General features: G+C 40.8%; 1 protein-coding gene across 2 annotated transcripts in view; it reads left to right on the top strand.

Moving 5' to 3' along the window:
- The first annotated feature begins 924 nt into the window (after nucleotides 1–924).
- st6galnac3 (ST6 (alpha-N-acetyl-neuraminyl-2,3-beta-galactosyl-1,3)-N-acetylgalactosaminide alpha-2,6-sialyltransferase 3) overlaps nucleotides 925–26,464 on the top strand; it is an 85,333-nt gene continuing 59,793 nt past the window's right edge. Inside the window, exon 1 of one of the 2 annotated variants that reach the window (XM_064338164.1) lies at nucleotides 925–1,169. In XM_064338164.1, coding sequence (XP_064194234.1) covers nucleotides 1,152–1,169 — 18 coding nt within the window. In that variant the 5' untranslated portion in view covers nucleotides 925–1,151. The remainder of the gene's footprint in view (nucleotides 1,170–26,464) is intronic. The other variant, XM_064338163.1, reaches the window with a different exon arrangement.

Genomic DNA, 26,464 nt, shown 5'->3' with positions numbered 1-26,464 from the left:
GAGCCACTGAAATTTAAAGAATTAAAAGTAATTTAAAGAATATTTTGTACAATATATTATTGTTAAGTTTCTTTCTGTAGGCTTAAATGCCAACATAAATCGATTTGGACGCAAAATCTGGTGTTGTTAGAATAAACCACCACATTGTAATGTTTGATGACAACAGGTATTCTACCCAGCAAATAGTCATTTTAGCTGAAAAAATAAAAGCTGATAGTAACCATATGGTTTCATGCGACCAAGTTGATGTAGATTATTTAGATAATAATTTGGACAAAATTGACTTAAGTAAACATATCTAGCATATAGTCATATTGTTACTTAATAATTTAGGATCAATTGCTCAGACAAAACGGATATTTTTAAAAGCAGATGACAGACACTACGTTTACTGGAAGGAATTACAAGCTAAAATACAAAAGACACGCTTTGATTTTAAATAAAACTTCTCCTATTACCTAACTAAAATGTTATTTTAAGAACATATGTACATTATACGTACAGCACTATGTACGCAAATTAGTTCGCCCATGCATATTTGTTTGCCCAAGCATATATATCTCATGCATATTTTCCGTTCAAATTAAAAATTATAACCAGCATAGGCTACTTGATCATTTCAGGGACCAAATTGTTAAATTGCTGTTATAACACATGAATAATATAACATGGTTAAATTGGCACGTAACAGAAACTCACTGACTACATAGTGTGGCCTACTTTAAAAAAAAAAAATACACCGGCCGATCTGGGTCTATTTCATTCAATCTGTCGTATACGCGAATCCGGGTTCCCTCTGATGAAAAACAAAGGCAGTGATGCATGCTGCTAGCCAAGACAAACGTCCAGAAGTAGAGAGTAGACTTCCAAAAGCCCAAGGCAGGAATCAGGAATCACAACTTGTCACGTGATGCAGGAGGCGGAACTAGCGTGCCTAGTAGCCAGTAGCTGCAAAGGCCAGGCAGCTCTCTATAAAAAAAGGGAAAAGAGCACGAATAACGGAACGATACAGGATTTATGGAAATGCGTGCTGTGACAACGCTGAACAAGCGTGGAGGTTATGCATAAATAAAATAAAAACAAAGGAGAAAGTGGTACCGGGTCTCTAGACGATACGGGAATTCTACAATTGCCTGAACTGGCAACTGAAAATGGCCTGGATGTGGAAGGTAAGTCTTGCCTGTGATATGCCTTTCTCGGAGAATGCTACCAGAAGCAGTACTTATCACATTGTCGCTGCATTATTTGTTTTCTAGATATGCTAAATAATATGAAAGGATGACTGGTCGAGTAATGACGTTGACTCATTTTCTAATTTCACACAGATCACGCGAAGCCCAACGAGCTGACGCATGAGTCTTATGTCCCCTGCTGTTTTTAGCATACCCTACAGTTCTCCGCTTATCGAGAAACAGCTGCGGAAACAATGTAACGGGAAAAAATGAATTGGGGGTGTATGGGGCCCCATTGCTTTGGTGTAGTTTCGCGTTGTTACAGGCGAGTGCGAATTCTAAACGCGATGTACCAAAGATGTGCAAGGAATTGTGTCCTACTTTTAACATCATCTCATTAGATGCATTCATCACTTATTTACTAAACTCACTCGTGTGTGTTACGTCTTAGTGAGTATAGCCTAGTGTATTTGTTGATTTGTATACGTCACTATGTATACATACAACATCAACACACTAACAATGCATAGCTTTTCAGATTAAGTTTAATTTTCAATTACAATTTGAATTGTGTTATTAAATAGGCTAGACATTTGTTTATTTTAATGTCTTTGGATGGGAACTACATATGCAGTGCATTTTGTTCACCAAAAATCCACAAGTTGATCTTTTCATCGAAGTTCGGTTCTAACTTTCTGCTCACACTGCACATACTAACTGTGCAGCATATTGCCTTCAGTTCATTGCCTTACTGAATATGCCAATATTAGTGATATTGAACCCCACCTTATATCCTTCTCTTTTGGAATTTTTTTTTTTTTTGCGTCATAATCAATCAGCTCATAAAAGTTATTAATGTGTGTTTGTGCTGGCAGAGGCAATGTCATGGATGTCTATTTCAAATTTACACATAATGAAAAATAAAAATACAGAGGAAAATAAAAGGAAAATAATTTTGTATCGTATGTAAAACATATCGGCCTGCATATATGGTGCATTATATTGCATTGTCTTATTCATGCATAAAAGATCATATTTTAAGGTTATAATAAAACATCCTGAATGCAGTGTATAGGTTGGAATATGTTAAAGGCATATTTCTTACATTCAGGATTTTATTTTATCTGAATAACATAACATTATATGAAATAAACAAAGTAATGCACTGGGTCTTGAGACGGAACAGGAAATGTTCAGTTAACTGGGTGTATAGTGAATAGATAAAGCACAACAATAAAATACTTTGTTGTGTAAATGTAATGGCTTATTAGTGTTGTCCCCAAACAAATGCTGATCACAATTGTAGGCCTGTCCAATTTCTACAGCAGGGTCTAATACATTTCATTTGGTAGACGCTTTTATCCAAAGTGACATACAGTAAATGGATACTGAAGGTCACTGGAGCGAACACAAACACAGGTCAGATTAATTGAAATTCTGTCATACAGTAGCAGCTATCCATAGCCAAGAACATCACATCTACTGTAGTTCACGGCAGTGAAGGGTTAAGGCTAAGTCATTAAAGTCCTAGGCTAGAAGTGAGGCACGATTACAAGAGATATGATGAAAGAATCACACCATCAGGATCGTGATACGAGTGCTACCTGCAAATTGAAGACGCTCAGGATACGAGATGCAACGGCTACATGAAAGTGCTACTAGATCTGGGGCAGACCTGAAGAGGAGTGTAGTGTTAATGTTTGTCAAGGTAGAGTCTGAACTCTGAAGAGGTGTGTCTTCAGACCATGATGGAAAATGAGCAGTGACTGAACAATTTGCATAGTAGAGAGAGAGCATGGTTTAAACACAGGCTGTCAGTTTTTTCACCCTACAGTTTTCGAGCAGCTGCGCATTACAGGACTGCACTTATTACACAGGGAGGCTGAAGGTGCCCATCAACCGCGGGAGTTAGTAGGTTCTCTGCCATCTGAAATTCTCCCTCCCTGTGTGGTGCCGTAGCTGGTTATGTGCTGCCCCACTCCGCAATGTGTCAGTGTGCCTGACACATTTCAAGATTCAATTCCAGACTGCGGGGCAAATCACTGCACCAAGGGCTGGGGCTTTAATAGCTGGACGTGCCAGCTGACAGCACTGAGATGTGTCTTTGAGCGTTTTTTCTTTTTGTTTATTGAGAAGCTTTTTGTCCATATCCACCTGGTGGGTCTTTATTGATTGCTCTGTCTCGAGGTCTGCGGTGCTGACGGAGTATTGGCATTGGCAGACACAGGTATAAAAGCTCAGAGCTGCAGTCCAAGGGATTCACAATGTGATCAATTAATGCAATGCAACGTGCACTGCAGCAGTTACCCGGCAATCTTCCTTACCGTCTTTTCTCTTGAATACGAATTTGTCATCCATTTTTGTCATCCATTTGGGTATTTTTTATGTATCCAAGGATGATATGTGGCGAGCATTTCTTAAAGCTGCAACTCAACTGTTCTGTTAAAAATGTTGTTGTCAGTGGGGCTTTACCACCTAATCAACAACCCTTAATAAAGTCCAAGGTATATGTCGGTACATGTAGTTCTCCCTCTTCTGATTTGAGTGAAACTTTATAGAACACTGTGCCATCTAAAAGTGGAGCTACGCCCTTGCCTTTATTTAGAAGGTGCAAATGTGGTGTTTACTCTGGTTGTCCTACTTATTAGCAAAATTTTTTTTTGCCAAAGCAAATATAGGTCTAGGTGTGAACTGGAATATGAACTAAATTTACTGCACGGCGCAAATTTATCATCCAGCTGCTGCCATGGATAGTGATTTGCCCCAAAGGTGTTATTTTAAATATAAATCGAAATGAATCCAAACTGATTTGTCTGTTTTTTTATTTTTTATTTTATTTTCTTTTTACTATCCTTTTCTATTTCTGTTTTATTGTGCCATGTGCTTTGGGTGTGTGAATAGCATGCAATAAATAATTAATGCAGAAATTATTATCATTATCACTTGTAGTAGTATTGAACTGCAGATCTACAGCACTTGCATCCAAGAATAACAAACAGTACTGTATTAAAGGAACAAGAGAATTCCTCCAGTATATTCTGTGAGCTGTTGTACTCTTAATTGGCAATAAAGAAAACAAACCTTTGATGTGTTTTAATGTCGGTTTATATTTTAATTAGGATGAATCCATCCACGAAAAGCAGTGTGATGCTAGGATAGGCCATAGGCCAGCTTCCTCTGTAAATTGTTCGAAACAGTCAGGCCCTTGCTATTACTGGTAATTATACACCGAACAAGCCTGAGTCACGTAATGAGAAGGGGCTGGAGATGGAGGTTGGGTGCTCTTGATTACAGTGGACACACATGCCTTCAGTCCACAAGAGGGGAACAGTGGCTAATTTGGAAAAATGAGATGAGCTCCTGTTTCTCCCCATGATCTACTTTCCCAAGCCGGATATGAAACGTAGCTTGGTGTGGAAGGTCGACGGTGGGGGAAAACCTTCCGATATTGTTGCCACTTGCTCCTGCTTTCAGTCGGCACTGGAAACAAGTGCTTGAGACCCTCCATCTGAATTAATGTATCATTTGTTTTGTTGCTTTGAAGCTCTGCGGCAGATTGTGAAGGAGAGAAATATTAGTGGTGTCACTTTAGGAATGTGCTAACTTGGTGAATGAGTTTCAGTGAATTTCCCTTGAACTTCCAAAACTTTGACGCCTGTGACCGTGCACTCAGACCATAAACACTCCTTAATTGACAATTGAAATGCCTTGCAGCCAGAAAGCGAATGTATTAAAAAAAGTGTTTGCAGAAAGCTTTACGTCCAATAATTGGAAGTATCACCTTTTCCTACATCGCTGAAACTTTTTCAATAAGAAAAATCACTTTCTTTGACGCATTTCAACAGAAATATATTTGCACACAACCTCGAGTCTATTGGAAAGTCTGTGTTGTCATAGATTGAATTGGGTGTATTGACTTAGCGTTCCCATTCCATTTACAGGAGGGCAGTGCGGGGCTCCTGCCTGCTAGACAGTTTCATGCTGAGTCTAATTTATTCACTGTGTGGCCTTTACAGATAAGGCTCTTTTTTTTTTATCTGAGAGAGGCTGAAGATAACACCCCACAAAAGAGGGGAATACCCGCATGCATAGACAGAATAACGGCGAATATGTCTCCACTCTACTCTGCCTCATTGTAAGGTGGTCTCTGCGTGTGCTGGGGGCATTTCACATGAATGATTCAGAGTGACTGGCATTATCTCTCTGGTACCTCTGTCCCTGATGGCCATTGAGCCGTCCTTAGTTTCATTCACTGGGTCATCACTTTTTCATTATGCTTGTCCTGAGATATTAATAATGTATGTTCGTATGCATATATGTATGTATATACGTACTGTATGTGTGTACGTACGTATGTGTGCATATTTTCATTGACTAGTAGTAATGATTTTAACTTCACCTCCATAAGAGTAAGAAATTTAAGAAGAATAAGAATTGTAATAGGAAATTAAGAAGAACAGACATTGGAAATGCAAATGTAGGAGCTAATATAGCAGCCATGTGTATATAAGGACAGGCTGCTCTGACAGTTAGGAAAGATTGTCCGGCTTCTCTCACTGGTCACACTCATGCCCTATGAACCCCAATTACTCCGGCTCGATTTTAAAATTAATTCGCCATTGACCGGTTGATTCTTTTCCTGCTTTATCATAATGCAAATCCTATCATTTTAATGTGTTTTATTTTTTTAAAACAGTATTTTACAGCGTTTAATGGGCTTCTCTTAGTAGCCCATTGCACTTTTATTATGGTTCATTGCCGCTTACTGAAATTCGTACTGATGCATTTGGCCCGGTTGTCCACACATTTTATTTTGTGTCATAAAAAGAGGACATGATTTGCATATGCGCGTAAATGCGGTTGGCCACATTTCTCCAAATGGCATTAAGAGGTGGAGGGGGGCAAGCTCATTGGTATGTACATGCATATATAGTCATATATAAATGGTAACATTTCAGCCTTCGGCAGTCTATAAAAATCAACCGGCCTTCTGTTGGTTTAGCAGGATTAAAAGGTTGCGGTGTGCAGGATTAAGCACAACCTCATTACGCTCTCCTGCAAGTCAGAAGTTTCTCTATTAAAGGCAAGTGGCTTGTGGACTGCAGTCCACCTGGCAAATATGCCTCCTGACCTCAATTACACCTGCCATGATTGCTGGTCCTCGAGAATAGCCCCTAAGTGGGTGTTTGAAGTTGCGGTAAAATGTTCATGAAATTCAAGCATGAATGTCATCAGTTAACGGGACCCTATTAAATTAATAAATTTAGTCTTCTGCGTAGTCCCCAGAGAAAAGTTTGCAAGTGAAGGTTTATGGTAGCTATGTTTTCTCATTATGTATCCTTACCAATGCAAGTGTGGATCTGTATGTTGCCCAGTGAGCAGTGATCATTTTCAGGCCTCTTTGAGCAGAAACCATGAAACAGCGAGACAGAGAAGGAACCAAGCGTAGCACCAGTCTGGTTCCTTCAAGCACCATTGACTGCAATTCAGTATATACACATGCACATACGCACACACACAGACGCACATACACACACATATAGAATCACTAGTTTTCCCACAAAATGGTAATTGGTGTAAAATGAGAATGTACAAACCGCAGACTGGTTGCTGGGTTCCACCTGTCGTCCCCGACTCCAGCGTACCTGGCACAGCTGTGTCGACCCAGTGGCGCGCTGGCAGTGGCTCCGAAGCTCAGGGTGGGTTGTCAGTGGTGGGCAGGTGAGCTCTCGGTCTTAGCAGCTCTGACGCTGGGCACTGGGCCCCTCTTTGTCCCTGTCTGCCACGGGTCAGGGGATCGGCCCACACGCTCGCGGCTGGAAGCGGCGATCGTCCTCGGCAGCCTGTTTCAGTGCTGGGGGGGGGGGCGCTGGCTGTTGTGAGCGGCTGTGATCAGACGTGGGTCCCAGTTGGGCAGCTCTCTCAGCGGGAAACAGCAGAAGGTACGCCACCTTGGGGGCGGTGGCAGATGTTTTTCTTTTCTGTGCCCTTTCCCTTGACAGAGCATGTAGACACCAATGTAAGAGGATTGTTGTGAGGCTAAAAGCTTGTGCAATAGATCACTTACTCTTTAATATTAGAGGAAAATCTTTTTCTAGAATTTAGAATTTAGCAGACCATCTTGAAAAAGTTTATAGGATTTAACCGTTTAAGATGTATGATGATAAATATGTGATTATAATGTTCACAACTGAACATTCTAATGCTGATGTAACAATTACTGCTGGTAATTAAAAGCAGTTGAGTTCTAGAACACTGACTATCTACTTTCAAAGGGTTAATGAGGATTCAGCGGATTTTCTTGACGCATTTTATCCAGTTTGTCTTCTTCCCCCTGCGTGAGATCATTCACTATTGAGTGGCTGGATCAGCTCCTCAGCTGCTTATTTGTCATCGCCTGAAGGTGCTATTGGAGTTATCTCTTTGAACCCACTCTGATTTTTGATCCCAGGATAAGTGCAAACTGAGCCAGTCCGCGTGTCCTCATCCCGCCTGACGCACTTAGTATGAGCGGTTCCAGTTAGGCTGAATCATCTTCAGTGGCCTTGTTTCATCAAGCCCTTTGTTTTTCTACAGGCTCTATAAAACTTTGCAGTATGTGCCGTGCGGTGGCCACTGGTCGATCACCTAATTGAGCTTCAAAGTTAAAGGTATTGAGGTTACGATTGAGGTGACAGTGCCATGATGGAAAATTCCTATTGGGGAGTTAATGGCGTCGGGCTTTCTGTCGTTGTCTCGGGGTCACCGAGCTGGGAGCAGAGCGGTAGAATCTACTCCAGACACGGTTCTGACTTCACAGGGGCCTGTTTGTTTACTGGGTCTGCATTGCCACACCAGTTTCCCCCCAGGGGGAAATTCTGTTTCATTACCTCCTTGAAAATCCACTTTTTCGAATTTGAGCTCTCCTACCTTCTCCATCAGTAGGATATATTGTTTGCTGTTGTCTTATGAATAATGCAGTTATTTTCGTCTCAGTGATCAAGATTTTTCATGGTTTTCATTTCCTGGGACAAATTTTATCATTTGCCCATATCCATGTGTGTTATGCAAATCACAGAGACTCCCCAAGGCGTTTGGGGAATTTGGCTGTCTGCCATAGTCATATATACTGGCTTTATAATCTGAATTAAAAACACTGCTTTGAAGTTTAAATAAGGAATGTAGATGGTCATTTATGCATTTGTTTAACCCATATAAAATGTTAACTAACATGTAGAACAATAGAGCCTTAACAAACGAGCATGCCATGGAGATCATCTTGACTTATCGTTTTCCCAAAAATGATTATTTGAACAATGAAACTTGTTTTCACTGCTTCAGGCATAATTCATTTAGAACGTAATATATAGCCTGTCTGGGAAAATACTGAAGTAGTTCATCAACGGTTTGACAATTAAAATCTTCTAGTGTTACAGAATGACTAGAAGAATGGAAAATGATATGAGGTTTTTCACTCTGAAGAGCTTTATATTTTCCATCTCTTGACTGACATCCACACACATTGCATAAGAAAAGGGTCATTTGATGCTGATAAATGTTGTCTGTTTTTGGAAAGCTGGGCTCACGTAAGTAGCATGGTGCATGGTTCTGCACAGCATCGTGCTTACTGCAGTTCACTACATGCCTGCTTGTAGCCAGTGTTCAGTTGGTTTTGAGAGTTGCAATAGCTTTCTTTCCTTCCATTTTATGTCTAAAAATAAAGCTATGCCCCCTTAGGTCCTACTGATTTAGCCTTATTTATTTTTGATGCCTAAAATGAAATATGTTTTCCTTTTTTGAAATATTTGCTGTTCCTTATTTGTTCAGGGTTACCGGTAACCTGCTATTGAGCAAAAAGTTACTCATTATCCATGTTTTTTGACACCTCAGGTTTAATCCAGAGGTGTTTCATTTAAAGAAGTAAGCAGTGACTGAAGCCCATTAGATTTTACTCTGAGGAAATGTGTTGTTTTGAGAAGCATCTGGCAACCATCTCTTAGGAGGAAAGCTTTGAAATCTTCCATTCCACTCCGGATCAATAAAACTCATATAATTCCATTTTCAGGAAAACAGATTTTTGCCAAATAGCACTGTCTGTTTATTAATGAAAGACTAATTCCGCTGGATTGGACTGTCTCTTTTTTAATCAAATGTTAGACACGTTCTGTTTGCTAATGAGTTTTTGAAAGTGAAAGACAGAGTTTCCCTGTAGTCAGATGTGTCCTGTAGATTCACAAATTAAAAAGATGTCACCCTCAAGAAAAATGAATTACATAGTTCTAAAGACCCGAGGCTGCTACTTCTGTGTAAAAGTTTGGGGAAATTGCCCACAAAGCACAAAGCGATTCCTGTTTGGACAAGGACACTATCCACTATGAAAGGAGAACCTGAGGCCAACAGCATTTCCATATCCATATCGCTGTATATTTCAGAGGTTTTATACGAGACAACACCAGGACAACATGTAATTTATCAGCTGATACAACAAAACGAGACAACACATACTGTATAACGAACAGGGAAAACAAAGAGCAATAGGCCTGTTGTTGGCCTTTTAGAGAATGTACATGGTGAAGCAACACCCAGAGAAAGAAAGTACGTTTTCTCGTAGAAAATAGTGGCCAAGATAGTTACTGTGCCATATAGAGCTTGAACAATGTATTTTTTATACGGCAACATTGGAGCTAATACATACACATCAAAACTATGCCTCCACAAGAAATGAAAGTTATGGTTAGTCAAACTAGGAGGCATGACGATGAGCTGCAACATAAATATAATGATACAAGTGCAGTATAAGTGCTGGACGGAAATACTGGATGGAAGTGTAACATGAAGTGCTACGAGAACAAATTGAAAGGATTCAATTGATAAGTGATAAGAGTGATCCTAGATTGGGAGTGCCCTGCAGAGTAGTGATAGTTCAAATACAGTGTTCAGACCACGGTGGAAGATGGGCAATGACTAAGTGTTTTTCACTAAAGATCAAACCAAGAAAATGGCTGTTTTATTATTTCTTTTTTGGCTCACTGATAAAAATATATATGGCTGACACTAGGCCAGCTGGGTTATTCGTTTCTGAGACTTAACAGACCTTTAGTTCCTGCACTGCATGCACATTTGGGAAAAAGTTCACTTTCTGCGACCACAAAGCCTTCTCATGTTATCACCAACAATGTGCATAAAGCTAGGCTAGTTATGTACGATTCTTGATAACCTAAACTGTTTTGCATTCGTTTTGTGGCTTAATTAAAAGAAGGAGGGGGTTTTCAAAAAAAAACAATCCATCTCTGTGAAGAAATGGCAATTTTTTGGATTGCTATATTATATCATTGTTAATTAATTTATGCACACACTTCACACATTACAATCTGGTAAAATCAAGATATCAATCTTTGGATTGGAAACGAAAGTAAATATAAATACTTGAATTTAATCCATTACTTGGCCCGAAATGCAAAATTATATTTATCCGTTGTTGATTTATTTACATGGACCACTAACCATATGCATTTGAATATGCATTTAACGTGGTTTGGCACTGCATAAACCCAATCTCATTAGTATTCATTATTGCATTAAATATTCATTGACAAGTGGCGCGAGTGAATAAATTTCTTATTCAGCTCAATGGAAATGTGTCACAATGTTGTATTCATGGTATATGAAAAATGACGGGTTATATGGTCTTTATTTGTGAGTGTAGGAAAACTGCTGTACATGTTGAAGTCATTTCTGCAGCAGTATACCACCATGAGCAGTATTTCCTGTGCATCCTCTCTACGTAAGCTACAAAGTTGCTGGAGCAAACCGATTGAAACAGTGGAAGTACGGCAGAATACTGTATGTTAAAAGATTATTTTAGGGAGAAGAATTTGTCATTGTCATTTTAGTCACTGTAGTCAGACAGGTAGACCGTGGAATGACTAAATAAATGTGGTTAAAGACTCTGGAACTGAGATGGTTTTAGTGTTGCTTCCACAGCAGGAGCTACACGATAGCGCTTTATGTCACGCTGTGTTCACATCTCAAGGTGGACCGTTGCTTTTAATTTATGTAAATGCTTGAATGTGCTTGAATCAGTCTATCCTTTCCTCAAGGGACAAATTTCCCTCTTGTTTTACATAATAAAAATATGGCTGTGGGCTATTTAAAGTGCCGTAGCGAGTAGTTAACATAAGATGAGATGAGATGCTGCATCAGTACTCGCTGGTGTGGGAATGTTGTTTGCCTGGTCGGGCACTATTATTAATCAGGTGAATGCCCTTCTCTCCTGCAATTTTTCTCCTACATTGCAAGTCATTCTGTATAAATTAATGCAATGGGTCACTGTGTGACAGTGATGATGTAAACTGATTGGAATAATGGCCATGGTTTAAATGTGGTCTAAAAGTGACTATGAAAACCAAAATTGTTTGAGCTAATTGCTTGAGATATGGATAATGTTCATGCTATTAGAAGGTTCCACCAAGCTGAAATCTCATAGTCTTACAGTGGCAACTATTCTTATTGGACTCTCTAGAGAATGAGTCAGGTTCCAGGAAGCTGGCTCACACATGCATCCTGAAAGCGTTGATTTAGTGGCCTCACCAGAAGCAGATTTCCTGTTTTGCAGTTGGTGGGTGTGAGAAGGGGCAGGTTTCCAAGTGTTCCTTTCATAAATATCCAGCCAAAAAAACTTTCCTTCTGTGCTTAGCCATCTCTGCAGAACTAGGGCCTTCATTGTTCATTCCTCTGGGCTGTTGTGTGGAAGTGGGTTACCCAGGACGTCTAGGTATTCTGTGAGTCCCCCCTGTTTGATTGTACTGTGCGCCTCAGTGGATGCAATAAAGGTATGGTGCTTTGAAGGGTGCTGCTCTCTTTGGAAAGTGAGTTCCCTTCATTGTGCTAAATGGACTTTAGTGCTGTTGCGAGAGCGAGCCGATTGACTTCGGCTCCTTGAAGGACCCATTGCGAGGAGGAGCGGGTGAGCAGGTGGCCCTAGCTCCCACAGCACCCCCCTCGCGAGCCGAAACTTCCGCACTCCTGGGTGGTGAGGGCATAATCCGGATTTGGCAGTTAGCTCGCAGCGATGCACAAGGAGAAGTGCTGAGGGCCCAGCGGTCGGCATAAGACCGCACAGCTGTGTCCCCTCCGGCCCTCCGCTCCCCCATCGGCCTCTTTGGGTTACAAGACTAGCTTCTCCCCCCCCGGAAAAGCCCTCCGCCCCACCAAAGGATTAGAGCATAACCACTGCGGCCACCTCCACCGCCATGCGGACAGTGACAGGGCCTGCTTTCGCCTGACTCAGCAAGCGCTGCTCCGCTCGGCTCGCTTTCCTGGCACCTCTCATTTTTACCTGAGGAAACCCACGGGGCTCGGCTGTCTGGACTGACATTAAACCTGGGAATTTATCGCGCAGGAGGCCCGAGCCGCTTAATTCTTCGCTCAGCAAATTTTATGGGGGCTACTTCTGCTAAGGGTTTTGACCCGATGCCCTTGCCTGACACGCAGTACACTAAAAGATCGATTTGCCTGCCAAGCTAAAGACCAAGATCCCCAGGAAGGCAGCTAGTTGTAACCTTGGTATGGCTACAGGGGTTGCTATCACCTTTAATAGCAGATATTCACATGGTTAGATATTCTACTGAACTGTTCCTCAAAAAACAGTTGGTTTGACTGTTTCACATAACCTAACTTTGATCAATTCAGACGAGTGAAGCAAAAAGTGAAAACCCAAGAGTGAGTTGTTGGGTCATTTAAACATCAGGTAGTGGGAAATGACCCCTGGGAGAAGAACGAACAGGTAGGCCACTGCTTTTAAGAACTGTTTTTTTTTGTGTGTTGGGGTGACCAGTGGTCTTTGTCCTCATCCAGCACCTCTGAGTGTTGGACAGATGGTGAGGTGAAGGAGTCATTTCCAGTACAAAGTGTCCCAGATCTCGACGTTGCTTTTAAAAGCGCTGATTAAATCAACACATAAAGTTGGTCTAATATGGCATGGGATTTTTAGGTCATTCTAAAAGAGAAATCTGGAAGCAGACATTAGAGAATGAAAGGATGGCTCTTCACTGCCTGGATGAAACACAATTGCTCTGAGAGCACAATTTCAGGGTAATACCCTAGCAGAAATCATCCCAGAGCAGGTAGAAGAGATTTTTAAAAGCAGCTTGTCGAGCTTCAGACTAAGCAGATGGAATTTTTATATGCTCTGTATATTGTGTTATTACATGAACAACAGTGTTTTTAAAACAATTTTAATGTTACAGACAATAACCTTCAGGGTTTATTTTTAGGGTGAAGGACAAAAGACTTCCATTTCCTTGGCAATCTTGCAATTTTATTAATGAAGCCAAACCTGGAGCCTGGAACATCTGTGCATTTTAAAAGTACGTGTTTTTATACTGTTGTTATTCCCTTTATGATTTGTGACATGCCCGTTTGAGTCTATAAGGACAAGCACCGTTGGTCAGCCCACTGCTTCTATAGTGCATTTCCCATGAGGAAAAACCCTGGGGAGGTTTTTGTTTGGATGTTGGCTTGCTTCTGTGTCTTGACAGAAGTTACTTTAAATGCCCGAAGAGACGTCCCTTTTATGGTCATTGTTACGGTAGATGACAGTGATTTCTCATGCACCTGTCTTTCACTGTTTTAAAAAAAAAAATTATTTTGGCATGGGAGCTGCATAAAGCATTACTTTCTAAAAGTAGTGCCTTAGTTTTTTTTTTTTGAAAGATTGCAGAAAGCTTAGCATTTGCTCTCTCCAGCTCATCACGGCTCAGTGTGCCACTGCACATTGTTTTGGTAGTCCTCTGATCTGTCTTTTGGAACACGCTGTGAACTGAATCGCGTTAGAGCCTCACGATCCAGCTCTGATCATTTTCTGCTTCAGAGAACCGAAAGTTAATACTCATCTCGCTGTTGCAGAACCTGTGTGTGATGCAACTACAGAATAATTATGTCTGTTTTTTTATTACAGGATTAGTGCGGCACATTTGAAACTGTAGATACCGCAGATAACTTAACTTAAGTGCACCACAGTCTTGGGCAAGCCATGTAATTTTCTATAAATCTTTTTTTTTTTTTTTTTTTTTTAATAAAAAAAGTTTAAATGATGACTGGTTCCTTTTTTGCTTTCATATCCTTGGATAAGAGGAAATGTACACTGTTACATACAGAGGTGGAACATCCAGGTATCAGAAAGTAAAAGTCCTGCAATTTGTTTATTCTAGCCAAAACTCAGCCAGCTGATGAGACTAATTAGTTTTACGTCCTGGCTGAAGAATTGTGCTAATTAGCAAATGCAGGTGACAGGAGCAAAATGCTCTGGTTACATATAGTACTTAGATAAGGACATGGCATAGCATTTGGATGTGCTGAAAAAGCTGTTCTCCTGCTGTTCCGCTAATGTGCTGACCAGATGCGGAATGGAAAAAAAGCCTCTTGATTTGAGTCATTCCGTCACATACTGTAGCTGTGATGATGAGAAGCCTTCAGATTATAAAGATGCATTTTTTTCTTCGTCATGTTACCCACTCAGGGCCATTTTGCCTCTTTCATGCCAGAAAGAGGGATGACATAGGAGGAGGGAGAATGGAAGGAAGTAGCACCCCAATTTTGCAGAGTACCTCCAAAAATGGTGGAGATTTCCCAGACAGTTAGGATCCATTTGAGGCCTTCGGAAAGATGCCCCATTAAGCCGCACTGGCTAACATAAACAACGGATGCTAGGCTGTGTTTTCTGGATTCCATTTGTTCATGGTACATCCAGAGGATGACGTTACTCACCTAACACCTGAAAACATGAAACATGAAACATAACCAAATCTATAGAACAAACCGCAGCACAAAACAAACAATTTTCAGTTCACTTGACAATAAGGGGGTGGGGGGTGTTTTTAAAAAAGGTGCCTGTATGAGGCAGAGACATAGAAAAAAGAATTATAATAAAGTTGCATCGTGAACAGCATAAAAGAATGCTAATGTAGGCTCAATGTAGTCAATTAAATAGTGTAGAAAAATCTAAATCATGGGGCTGCGATTATGATATATTTCACACATAAACCATGGTACATTACTCACATAAAAATGTTGAAAGCAGCTTAATGTTTAATATAAATATAATAATAGATTCCATATAATTAGAAATTCTGTTTGCCAGTCTTGCCGTATAATTGTGTGCCTGGCTCATTTAAAACTGCTCTTTCCACTGCTAGGGGTTATGGGTAATTTAATGCCTGATAGGCATGTACCTTCCAGTAAGGGTCCTATCGCATGCATTCATTAACTCAGGATCAGTTATGGTCAAAAGTATGTGGACACCTGACATCCAACATCTCATGCAAAATTATGGCCATTACTATGGAGTTGGTCAACCATTTTCTGCTATAGCAACCTCCACTTTTCTGGGAAGGCTTTGTACTAGATTTTGAGCATTGCTAAATGAATTTGCTTCCATTTGGCCAGAAGTGCATTAGTGAGGTCAGGCTCTGATTGAACGATTAGGTCTGGCTCGCAGTTGGCTATCCAACTGTGTGCCCCGGGGAATTGTCATGCTAAAACAGGCAAGGCCTTCCCCAAATTGTTGGGGAAGCACAGAATCGTCTATAATGCGCTGTAGCATTAAGGTTTTCCTTCACTGGTTTGTTTCAAGGCGCTGGTTTCAAGTCAACTCAAGCCGAGCTCGTTAGTTAAGGCTTAGTGCAAACGCAGGTGGACTATTTAAAGCTGGATATAATCTGCTCTAATTTTGTTGCCTGTACAGTATTGTATGATCCTTTAAAAAACCTGGAATGGCAGTTGGTCTGACAGCCTCTACACTCTCATGATAATTTCTTACAGTGATACCTCCTTGTGCATCAAACTGCCCCCTGCCCCTCAAAAGAAAACAAAATAAAATAAAATGCAAACATATTTTCTAAAAAGTATCTTGCTCTTTTTTTCTGCACGGTCTTTAAAAGCCCAGACAGAACAGATTTCCTTGGGGCGAAGTTAGCACAGCTATTACAAACACACTTTTTTGTAGCTGGGGACAAATATCAAAGAAAATAAATACTGCCTACCAGGCAATAGATTTTAATGGGTATTATCTGGTATTGCTCCTGTTGATTGGCTGCCGCACAGCAGACCTATGCCTAGCACACATACAGTATATAGCACACGTGAGTGGCGAAGATGAAGACTTTGCTTTGGTGACGTAATGTTCAACAGAAAGACCAGCAAAACTTGAAAGTTGGAATAAGAGCTGGAGCACAATATAACCGTGTTAAATAGCAGGCCATTTAATTGTAGGAAACTCATGTTTCTTTAACACATGTAACTACATTAACAGTTATCCAGCTACTATTGTTCTTTAATGGTGAAGTCCGTATTGAATATATGAAGTTCATTGCTTTTGTATGCCGTTGCAGTATATACATCTACAGTGTAATATTATTCCTGAAATAGTAGCATTGTTTGTTCATACTCAGGAACAGTACTGTGGCACAATAACAGCGAACACTTTTACTTGTACAATTGTTTGGCATGTAGAAACATTTCTGGTTGAAATTGTAGGCAGATTTTTCAATAAAAGCATATGCACAGCACAGCACAGCATATGCATATGCACATATGTAACTTTCATTCCTACCAAAGGCTGCGTTCGAGCAATGTGGATGCATTAAAGTTAGAGCCTGCTTTGATAAATAATGTTCTTTCATCCTGCTAGCTGGTAGATATTGTGAATTTGCCTGCCGTTAAATAAAAACTCAGGGATCCAAAATAATAATAATAGCAAAGTCAGACACAAAGCTTTTAAACATAACTATTAATTACCGCTCCATGTAAAAACATGAATTCCCTTCATGTGCACAAGCTTGGAGCAGAAATCTAGTTTTACTTTCAGACATCCTGGGATTTTTTTTTTTTTTTACCCCTTTGAGATTGTAATTGCGTCTGTAAAAGAAAGATATGTTAAGCACGTCAGAGCCTTTGGGTTTCACAGTGGGTTCAGCACTGCCTACATAGGTGACTTTTATACAACCTTCAAACACGTCTCGCACTAACCCATGCACAGTGTGACTCGCCAGTAAAGAGGCACTTTGATGGATTTCTTCAATTCTCTCTCCGGTGCCTACTGAGTTTTGAGGCCCTGAATAAAATCAGTTTCTTTATTTCGGGAAGGAAAATTGCCTCACCATTAATTGATCTGCCGTGTTTATGGATGCCCAGGCAATCAAGTGGGACATATCTAAAGAATCAATGGCGCTTACGTTGTACACTAACCAGATGTAATTACACAGTTGTCTTGTTTCTCCCCGCTACAATATTGCTTGCTCTTTTGGTCGTCTCGTATTTTCAATGTAGCTGACTGGTCAAAAGATTATGCAGTCCCATCAGAAGTTACTTATTTGACCCATACTGTGCTGACGGCACTAACCTGTGCTGCCAGTGCTGACTCTGCCTTTTTCAGATCCATTGTGGCCACAAATTGTGCCTTTATGCGGTGAAAATGTGCTCGGTTTCTGAAACCTTAGGGCTGGCATATTTACTGAAAGAAATGGTTAACAACACACACGAACAGTCCTGTGCCTGTTGTTTTGGACAGCTCCTCTTTCTCCTTGTTTGTAGGACACAAGACAGGTCCTTTTCTTCTTGTTCACAGTGATTTATATGTTTTTATGAAGAACGCTGTGGCAATCTCTGCAGACATATCTGCTGTACAGGCCGGTGTTTGCCATAAATTTCTCACCGTCGGGCTTTTCAAAAACATGACATGAAAATGGTTTAAGACTGTCTATGGCTGGATCATATCTCCCTTAAGTGATTGCAGGGCTTGTTATCTACTTGCATCTTGGAGCTGGTGTTGTGAAAGGACTGTGGGGCTAGTCCACCTCTGCAATGTCACTGCACATCAGTCAGCCGGGGGAGAGCCCCTTCAAAGGCCACTCTGTATTTGCAGGCCTTTCCTCTCAGTGTTTGCTTTCATTAGTGTAGCTGTGGTTGATAGATTTGCGGAAATTTTTACCCACAGCCTTGAGTCATGCGGTCGAAGTTGTTTGCCCTTAAACAGAAAACCTAAAGGAGCTCTGCTGTCAGATATGTGAAAGGCCCGGAACTCAGTCACACAAAAAACACATAAAACCTGCTGTAGGGACAAAGGCAAATCAATTTCATTTAAGGTTGCATTGGGATGTTTACAATGTAATTATAATATCAATGCAATATTAGTATAAATATGAAATTACATGTACACCTGGGAGTTGAGTTGATATCCTGCTTATTTTAGACATGAAGAGCAATCACTGCCTCAGCTTGATCAAAGAGTGATCAACCCTGATAGTGGAAAACTCTTTGGTGCTTGAATTTATTTTGAATTCTTAGTCATGGGGAAAATTATATGTTCAATGTTCACTGATTTCTTTTTAGCCGTGAAGGCCTAGTTTGTAAATCAAGCAATCTTAGCTCAGCTTGAAGAGAGAAGGAATGGTACTGATTTAACTGGCCCAAAATAGTTATTCTCTGCACATGTACAGATTTTGTTTACCATTAACCCCCTGCTTATTTCAAGCTGTCAGTGTTTGAAATAAATTCAGTTGCACTCCTGTAACTGCGTCTCCTTAAATGAAACAAAATGGAAGTGTGCTGTTCAAATTGGGTTTATGTATTTAATTCAGAAGATGAGAGAAAATCTGAGAATTCTAGGTCGTGAGCTTAAGAGACCATTTTTGTGAAGAAGAAGAAGTAGAAGTACTGAAGTGTGCCTCCGGAAATGTGACTAAACCACGGCGGTATGCATATATTCACGTTTCCCTTCTTTGTGTTTAACTGCTAAAGAAAAACGGCCTGCTCCTGCTGATTAATTACCGTTTACTGTAGATTCTGCCGCGCTCTGGACACAGAACAGCGGGACCCCTCTGATGAGAAAGAGTAGCTGTTACCCAGAAGGCTTTGTGCTCTGAAGTGCTTCCCTCACAGGTCTATTCCCTGGATTCACTGCTGCAGTACCAAGCCATCATTATCAGAATGATAATTGTGTGCATAAAAATAACTGTTGTAAAAAATCTTTACTACCAAATTAACGTGCCTCCCTGTCGGCTCGGCGTCGTATACTGGCACGGAACTGGCGAACAGATTTAGATGTCATTTTTCATGGAGTTCCATGAATATTCAAATGCACCTCTGCCTCCAGGGTGGTTTCCTAGGTTGCGCATTGCTCTATAAACAGAGCCGTGTTTAAATCGGACCGTCGTTTCTCACCCCGCGAAGCCTGGGGAAGGGGTGGAAGGAACGAGGTTGCGTCCTCTATCTCAGCGGGACCTCCGTTGCTTCGGCCTTTATAGTTTCTCTACGTACAGAGAGCCCTTTGAAGCTATGGCAGCCCGTCTCCCAGGCTGTCAGAGCGCGTATTCAGGTGAGCCTTCTCGCCGGTCCAGGAAGGCTGGGCGTCGCCTGACAGCGTGTCCGTGGCGATGAAAGGCGGCAGGTCCTGGTAGGCAGGAAGTGGGAGTCGGGAGTGAGATTAAAAAAACGACAGAGACGGCTGCGGAGGAAGTGGGCGCGGGTGTGGAGGTGTGGAGGGCCAGTCCTCGGAGGTTCCTGCTGCGACGTAGCGGAGGGGCCGCCGGTACGGAACGAGAAGCGGTGAAGCCATCTGCGTCTGAGGTCACGGCCAAGATGGCCGGCTGTCCCGTGGCGTACCCTGCAGAGCGCTGACCACATGCTCATTACGAGCTACGATGTCGGCGGTTCGAAATTCGGCGTGACCTTTTTGTCGCGTGTCTCTACCTCTCTCTCGCTCCCCATTCTTCCTGGCTCTGTGCTCTGTCCTGTTCATTAAAGCTGAAAAAGCCTTAAAAATACATTTAAATAAGATGTCTGACCCCTAAGTCCACCGCCAATGTCAAGCAAGGGATATTGCATCAGAACAAAACACTAACCCAACACATTTATGATTATCAGCACCGAAGACCAACACAAGCTTAGCCTTTAGGTCCAGGACTAACCTCTAGATTCAGTCTGCATCTGTCTTTTGAATCATAAATAAATACAGGTTTTAGGCATTTATTATTTTCAAAATAATGTTTAGTGAAGAGTTTAGCGAAAATGAATGAAATACAAAATGTTCGTATTGAAACAAACCAAAATTTGCATTTCTGTATAGATGTGAAATGTTGACTGAATCCAGGAGTTAAGTGTTCATTGGCCTGGATTCACCCAGCATTCATCCTTAACTTTAATTTACGAATAAGTCATATATTAACTTTATTTTTCACTAAAACTTTGTCGAGTTAAATTTGATGGTTGAACTCACCCAGCCGTGTTTGTTAAAAAAGAAATGAGTCAGAGTAAGGACAAATGTTGATTGAATTCAGGTCGTTGTTTTGCATGAACAAGACTGATTCACTTGAGGCTCTGGGAAAACTCTGAAGTGCCCTTCAGGGGTAAGTACTGTGATTGTGTTTTTGAGTAGCGGAGTCACACTTTTATTTTTAGTCTTTATCGAACTTTCATTGTTTTCCACTGGGATGGCAGCCTTGCAGGGCAGTCAGAGATCATTAAGTGTCCGGCTAGTAGCTGTTTTTTCAGTTTGGTCTGTAAAGTGAGTAACCGAGCATTCTGGGAACTGACCAGCTTTAGCTGCTCAGGGTGTTCCCACACTGTGGCTGCCATTTTATATTTATCAGGTAGAGTTGTACTAGTGAGACCAGTCCTGGCTTTTGTTACTGCACTCAAATGTTATCATGTCCAGTTAAAGACGAGCAGTCAAAGGTTTTATAACAGTGTTTTTAATATGTTATATTTATGAATATACTTTTCCTATGATTCTTCTGTTGTTTCAGCAAAATGAATTATATTGGGGTTCTAGAGCATTAGAGCATCACAGGTGTTTAAAATTATCAGTGCTGTATTTGACAGTAGCAGGGTGATTTCCGTTAACAACAAAATTAGCTTTTGTCACAATATAATTGCTTACGGAAAAGAGCGAGGTGTGAGTGTTGTGAACTGATCTCTCATGCTGTAAAAATGTAGTCCTTTGCCTCCGTAGTAAGGTAGACCAAATGAGTAATCTTTTTTTTCCCGGGGTAAATAGTTACATCACTGACTGTGAAGGAATAAGAGTGGAGTCATTTCCAGCCTGTGATACTGTAGCCCCAGATTGTTGGCGCACACAGTTTTGTGACGGCTATCGGAATGTGCTGGTGGGAGGCCACTTCAGCGGATGGTGTTTGAAATTAGCATGTGGCGCGCACAAAGCTCCACTTCTACCAGCCGTGAAAGGCAGACCTCGCTCCGAACGGCACTTTGCGCAATCTCAGTTTTCTGTATTAGTCTCCCGTACATGTTGTTGAACCAGGCAATTGTGGTTCTTAAATATAATAGTGAAAATGATTAAGTTTAATTTGAGAGTAAGGTGTTATTCATACCATTACCCACCAAACCATAATACCATTGATTTGACTCAAATCTGAGTTTTCACATACAGTAAGTCTGATAACAATCTTAAAGTTTATTACGCTTTAATGAAATTAAAAAAATTAATTACAAGTTTCATCTTATCCTTCATTGATTTCTCCGAGTGTATAACATGGCACCTCACTCACTCTTCTGTTTTTTCAAGGTTTAATCTGAGTTTGTTAACCACACATGTGATGTGTTGCATCATGTGAATGAACAGATGTTTTCACAAATAAGAAAATTCTGTTTTATTTAAAAGGTGGAAATTGCCTTCGAAATTCGAATATAGCTGTATATACAGTTATCAGTAGTTATCACTTCATTAAAATATTATTCAGAAATATTACATCTAAATCAAGGTTGTGTTTACAGGATTAATATGGTGAAGGTAAGCGATGTGTTCTGAGGATTTGTTGGAATTGATTCAGTGGGGAAATGCATTCATGTTAAATCACACACTGTGAGGATGCATGTGACTTCCGGAAAAGGAATGCTATTATCAGCAATTTACAGTCATTGCCAACCTTTGATTGCACTGAGGTGTCCAAGGTTACAGTGATCCAGATATGGTGGTTATTACATTTCAGCAGTCCAATGGCTTTATACACTGAAACCTAATATTCTCATTCTGTTTCATATCAAGATTTCTATTTAGTAATACTATCTTGGAGCCATAGTCACTTGGCTTCCTCTGAAAATGTAAGTAATCATTAATGTTGAAGTTAAAGAATTTGTAGGTATGTATAGTAGCTTAGTGAAATAAGCACATACTTTATTTATGCATGGACACCTTTCTCTTCAAGGAAGGCTGAAACACAGAATCTCTTCAGTTCTTTTTGTGGTATATATACACCACAAAAAAATAAAGAAAGATTTATTTCTGACAGACCACATACCCTACAGAATTTTCACATTCTCTTTCAACCCATTTTCTGATCTCAGCTCGATAGTCGTGGAATCAAATTGCTTATTTGTCTCCTTCTGACTCAAAAGACAGAAAACTCAGCCAATTCCCTTTCTCTGAGTGAATGAAGCATTTGACTTTCTCCTGATAAAGGCTTCTGATTTATTCATGAACTAAAATGATTTTTCCTTTTTATAATTTGGCTTAAAGGGCGGTAACATGTTTTTTAGTTGCCTTGACATTGGTTTAAGGGGTGGGTGGTTAAATAACTTTCTTATAAAACCTATACAAGTTATTAATATGCTGAACGCCCTCCGACTGGTGCAGGCAATGAGGTGCGACAGGGATACGTCTCTAAAGTTACTTTGAATAGTACGCAGCGAGTAGCCGTTTGAATTAAAACAAAATGTGGAAAACCGTATCTGCATCATCGTGTGATATGGCTTTATTGATGTGCTTTGGAGAAAAATATGTTGCGGCATTTCTCTGGAGAAACCGAGGCAATTGCAATATTAGCACGAGATGAACAGAAAGAGTATCCGCTAAGTGCTTGAATCCTGACTTAATTAAAATTGGATTTTTAGCTGCTCACTGGACCGTGGTGGTAGAAATAATGTGCTAAGAAGGCAATGTTTTTGCAATGCAAATGTAATTTTCTGTCTTATGCAGCCCGGGAGATAACTGAGAACAGTTAAAGCGTTATGTTTTTTATGAGCCATTTCTATTACTTTATACAGCTTATTATTTTAATTCCTCTTTCTGCGCCGCCCACTTATGCTTTGAAATTGAGCTTGAGTGGGCAGAGTGAGACCTCCAGATGTAGCCAGTGCAGGGCCCTGGGTATTTCCACTGATCGTTATAAACACTGAATGGGCAGAGCAGGAAAAGAGTATAAGACAAGCCTTCCAGACAATGTATAGATCAGAAAACCTTTACTTTTCATTCATTTACTTTTTTTAATTCTGGTGAAATGGATGCCCTGTGGAAGTGGTACAGATCTGAGTCTAAATGGGTAAGACAAGGTAGGACTAAGAACACCAAGTGTTTTAAAAGACAAAAATTGCAATTGCAAAGTTTTTTCAAGGTCAGAATATCATTGTGTTTCAAAGGTTCCATCTCCCTTGAACAGACTTTTAGAGAAATATTTAATTGCAAGCAAATCTCTCTTTGGAATTTGGAAAATTCCTCAGCAAAGCTTTTAGCAAGCTTTACCTCAGCAAACTTTGTGACTCCTGAGCTGCACGGTGAATACCGCACATTTAAAATAAACCAGAGTGGGCTAAAGCTGTCCTTCAAAGCACGGTTTAATTGAAAATCCTTCCCTCCGGTAATGCCGGTATTATGCTTGCATAACATTCATGGATAAAAAAGGCAATGGTAAGCTTACAATGGTCTCAAACTGTACTCCTAGAATTGACCTGAATTAAGTTCACCAAAACCTGAATGAATTTGTGCTTAAGACTTCAGCGATTTAACTCAGGAGAGTCATTTTTCCCGTGGTTGCAGACAGCAGAATGGAGAGCTCTGAAGTGTCTGCGACGGGCCAGTGGTGTAGGTGCGCTGTGACCTCTCGGTATTTGTGTATCCCCAGCAAACACGCGAAAGGGATTAGAGCGAGAGCGGGTCAGAGGTCAACAGCACGTGAGCAGATCTGCGCAGATAATGTACTGGGCAGAAACGCACGCGCTGCCTCAGGCTTTGGGACCGATAACTGGCAATCCATGACTGCCAGAAGAAGCTCGGGCTGGACTGCTAATGGAACTCTGCAGGGCAAGCTTGGTTTTAACAAGCAACCAATCAGATCACTTTTTCTCCCTCTCTGGGCTCACCTACCACAACCATCAGTTGGAATGCTGCAAATCTCTGCATTTTTTTTTATTACATAAGCATTGTGATTATTTATCGTTTTTGGAATTATTAAGTTTATTGACGTGCAGTTAGCACCTGGGCAATTTTATAGGTGCTGTAAATGCTTTTGTGACTCTGTAAATATGCAGAATTCAGAGCAGGGAGACGTATCTTGCCCTTTTTAAATCTCTGTGATAGTCATTTAACAGGGACACGTAGCAGCGCAAATCTCAATCAAACATTGTTGAACGAAGTATGAAAAATGGGGCTTTTTCCCTTTTAATATCGGCCCCGTTCATTTGAGATCTCGCCGAGCAATTTCCAGCCCCGGTGCTCAGACGTCAATATTTCCCCACATTTTCCCAAATTCAATCACTGAGCCAGGAGCCTGGGCCGGCGGAGAGGCCGGCAGAATCATGACGCTCCGGTATTTGGGGGTCTGACCATGATGCAATTGTTCGGCCCCTGAATGGCAATCGAAAGGCTGTGTAAATAAAGCTCGGCCTGGCATCAGCGGAGCAGAAACAGCCCTTGGCGAACAGGATACGGAGAAGCGCGTATGCAAGGCTTCTGAGAACTTCCGTCATGTTGATATACAGACATCAAACCACGGTAGCAGGGTCACGAGAAGAGTCTCACGTAAAATCGCAGAATGCAACAAATATATTTCCGAAGAGGCTCTCCACAGGGAGTTTTTCCTTGCCACTGTTGCCTTAGGCTTGCTCGTGTGGGGGCTTAGGCCAGGGTTGTCTGTAAAGCGTATTGTGACAACTGCTGTAAAATACGCTATACAAATAAAATTTGATTGATTGATTGATTTGCTCTGCCGGATCCTTGATCTTCGTTGGAAAGGAATCTTTTTCCTTGAACCTGCAAAGGCGTTGTAATTGCAGTGGGAGGTGATGAGCAAATGTGATCTGTTTTGGAACTGTCGGTCACTCCCCTGTGATGAATGTAGTAATAGAATAAAAAATATGGTGTATGTACGGTACATCCCATTCCCCTCCCTTCCGGGATTAAAACTATTAACTGTAATACAACTCTCCTCCTTCATTTTTGGTGTTGGATGATTTCAATGATTAAGAGTTGAATTCTATTTTAGTGTATGGCCATTATCTCCACATAGCAGGAAGGTAAAATGAAGCACTGCCTGGCCCTGTCTCATTTGTCCTTCTCCCATAAATATGCTCATTACAGTTGAACTGAGCATTGAATTGAGACTGGACAGTGGCGCTGTGCCGTGCTAAAAGTAGACTTTAGAAGGCATGACTCAGGGATCATGTAGGTTCGCCGGTGTAATTTCACTGTGGAGGTACATTCTGTTCTCAACTTTCAGCTTCTGAAAAATGAATGTGCTACAAGCAGTTTTATTCATTATTAGACTGATAATAGCAGGAGTTTCAGACCATGCAGACGATGCCGAAATCTCCCGTTGAAGCTGTGAAACGTGGCCTTCCTCGAAAAGTCAGTGAAATGTATTATTATGTAACTCTCAAAGGTGAGTAAGAAGGGAACGCTGTTCTGATCGTTCTCCTTTGTCTAACAGCCAGCTAGTGACCTACTTGAACATCAGAATGCTGCTTTTATCTTTTATAATTTTTTATTATCTTGTATTATTTTGTATTGCTTTCACTGTTTACTTTCTGTTTGCTGCATGACTTTTGTACCTAGTGTGGTGCGCCTTGATTTACACTTTATATTTACACTTTATAAATGTGTTATATAAATTAAATTGAAATATGTCACGTTGTCAATTCAGCATGCTAATTTCATTAGTTTATTCGACACATAATTATCCATGATCTGTTGCCATATATTCAAAGGGGGAAAAAAAAAAATTTACAGTTGGGAAGTTTTATACCAGCTGAAAAAGGGAGGTTTCAGAAATTCTTTAGATTCTGGAGTTGGCCTGTAAGTCATTCTGTGTGTTCTGAACTCTCTGGTCTCCAGAGTCTTTCACTCCCTTATCGTATAGAGATTGCATTCACAGGTGTTCTCATTACATCCTCTGGCAATGCCAATATACATGCAGCTAGTGCACAGTAGATGGGAATAATGGATTTTGCAATATCCCTGGTACATTGCAATCAAGAGGTTGATTGCAATCAATCAATTGCAGACATAACGGCTATCTTTACCCCTG

Source organism: Anguilla rostrata, chromosome 6, assembly GCF_018555375.3.
Source record: "Anguilla rostrata isolate EN2019 chromosome 6, ASM1855537v3, whole genome shotgun sequence".
NCBI classification, from domain to species: Eukaryota; Metazoa; Chordata; class Actinopteri; order Anguilliformes; family Anguillidae; genus Anguilla; species Anguilla rostrata.
The sequence above is the reverse complement of the archived record's forward strand: the minus strand, read 5'-3'. Positions and strand labels throughout refer to the sequence as shown.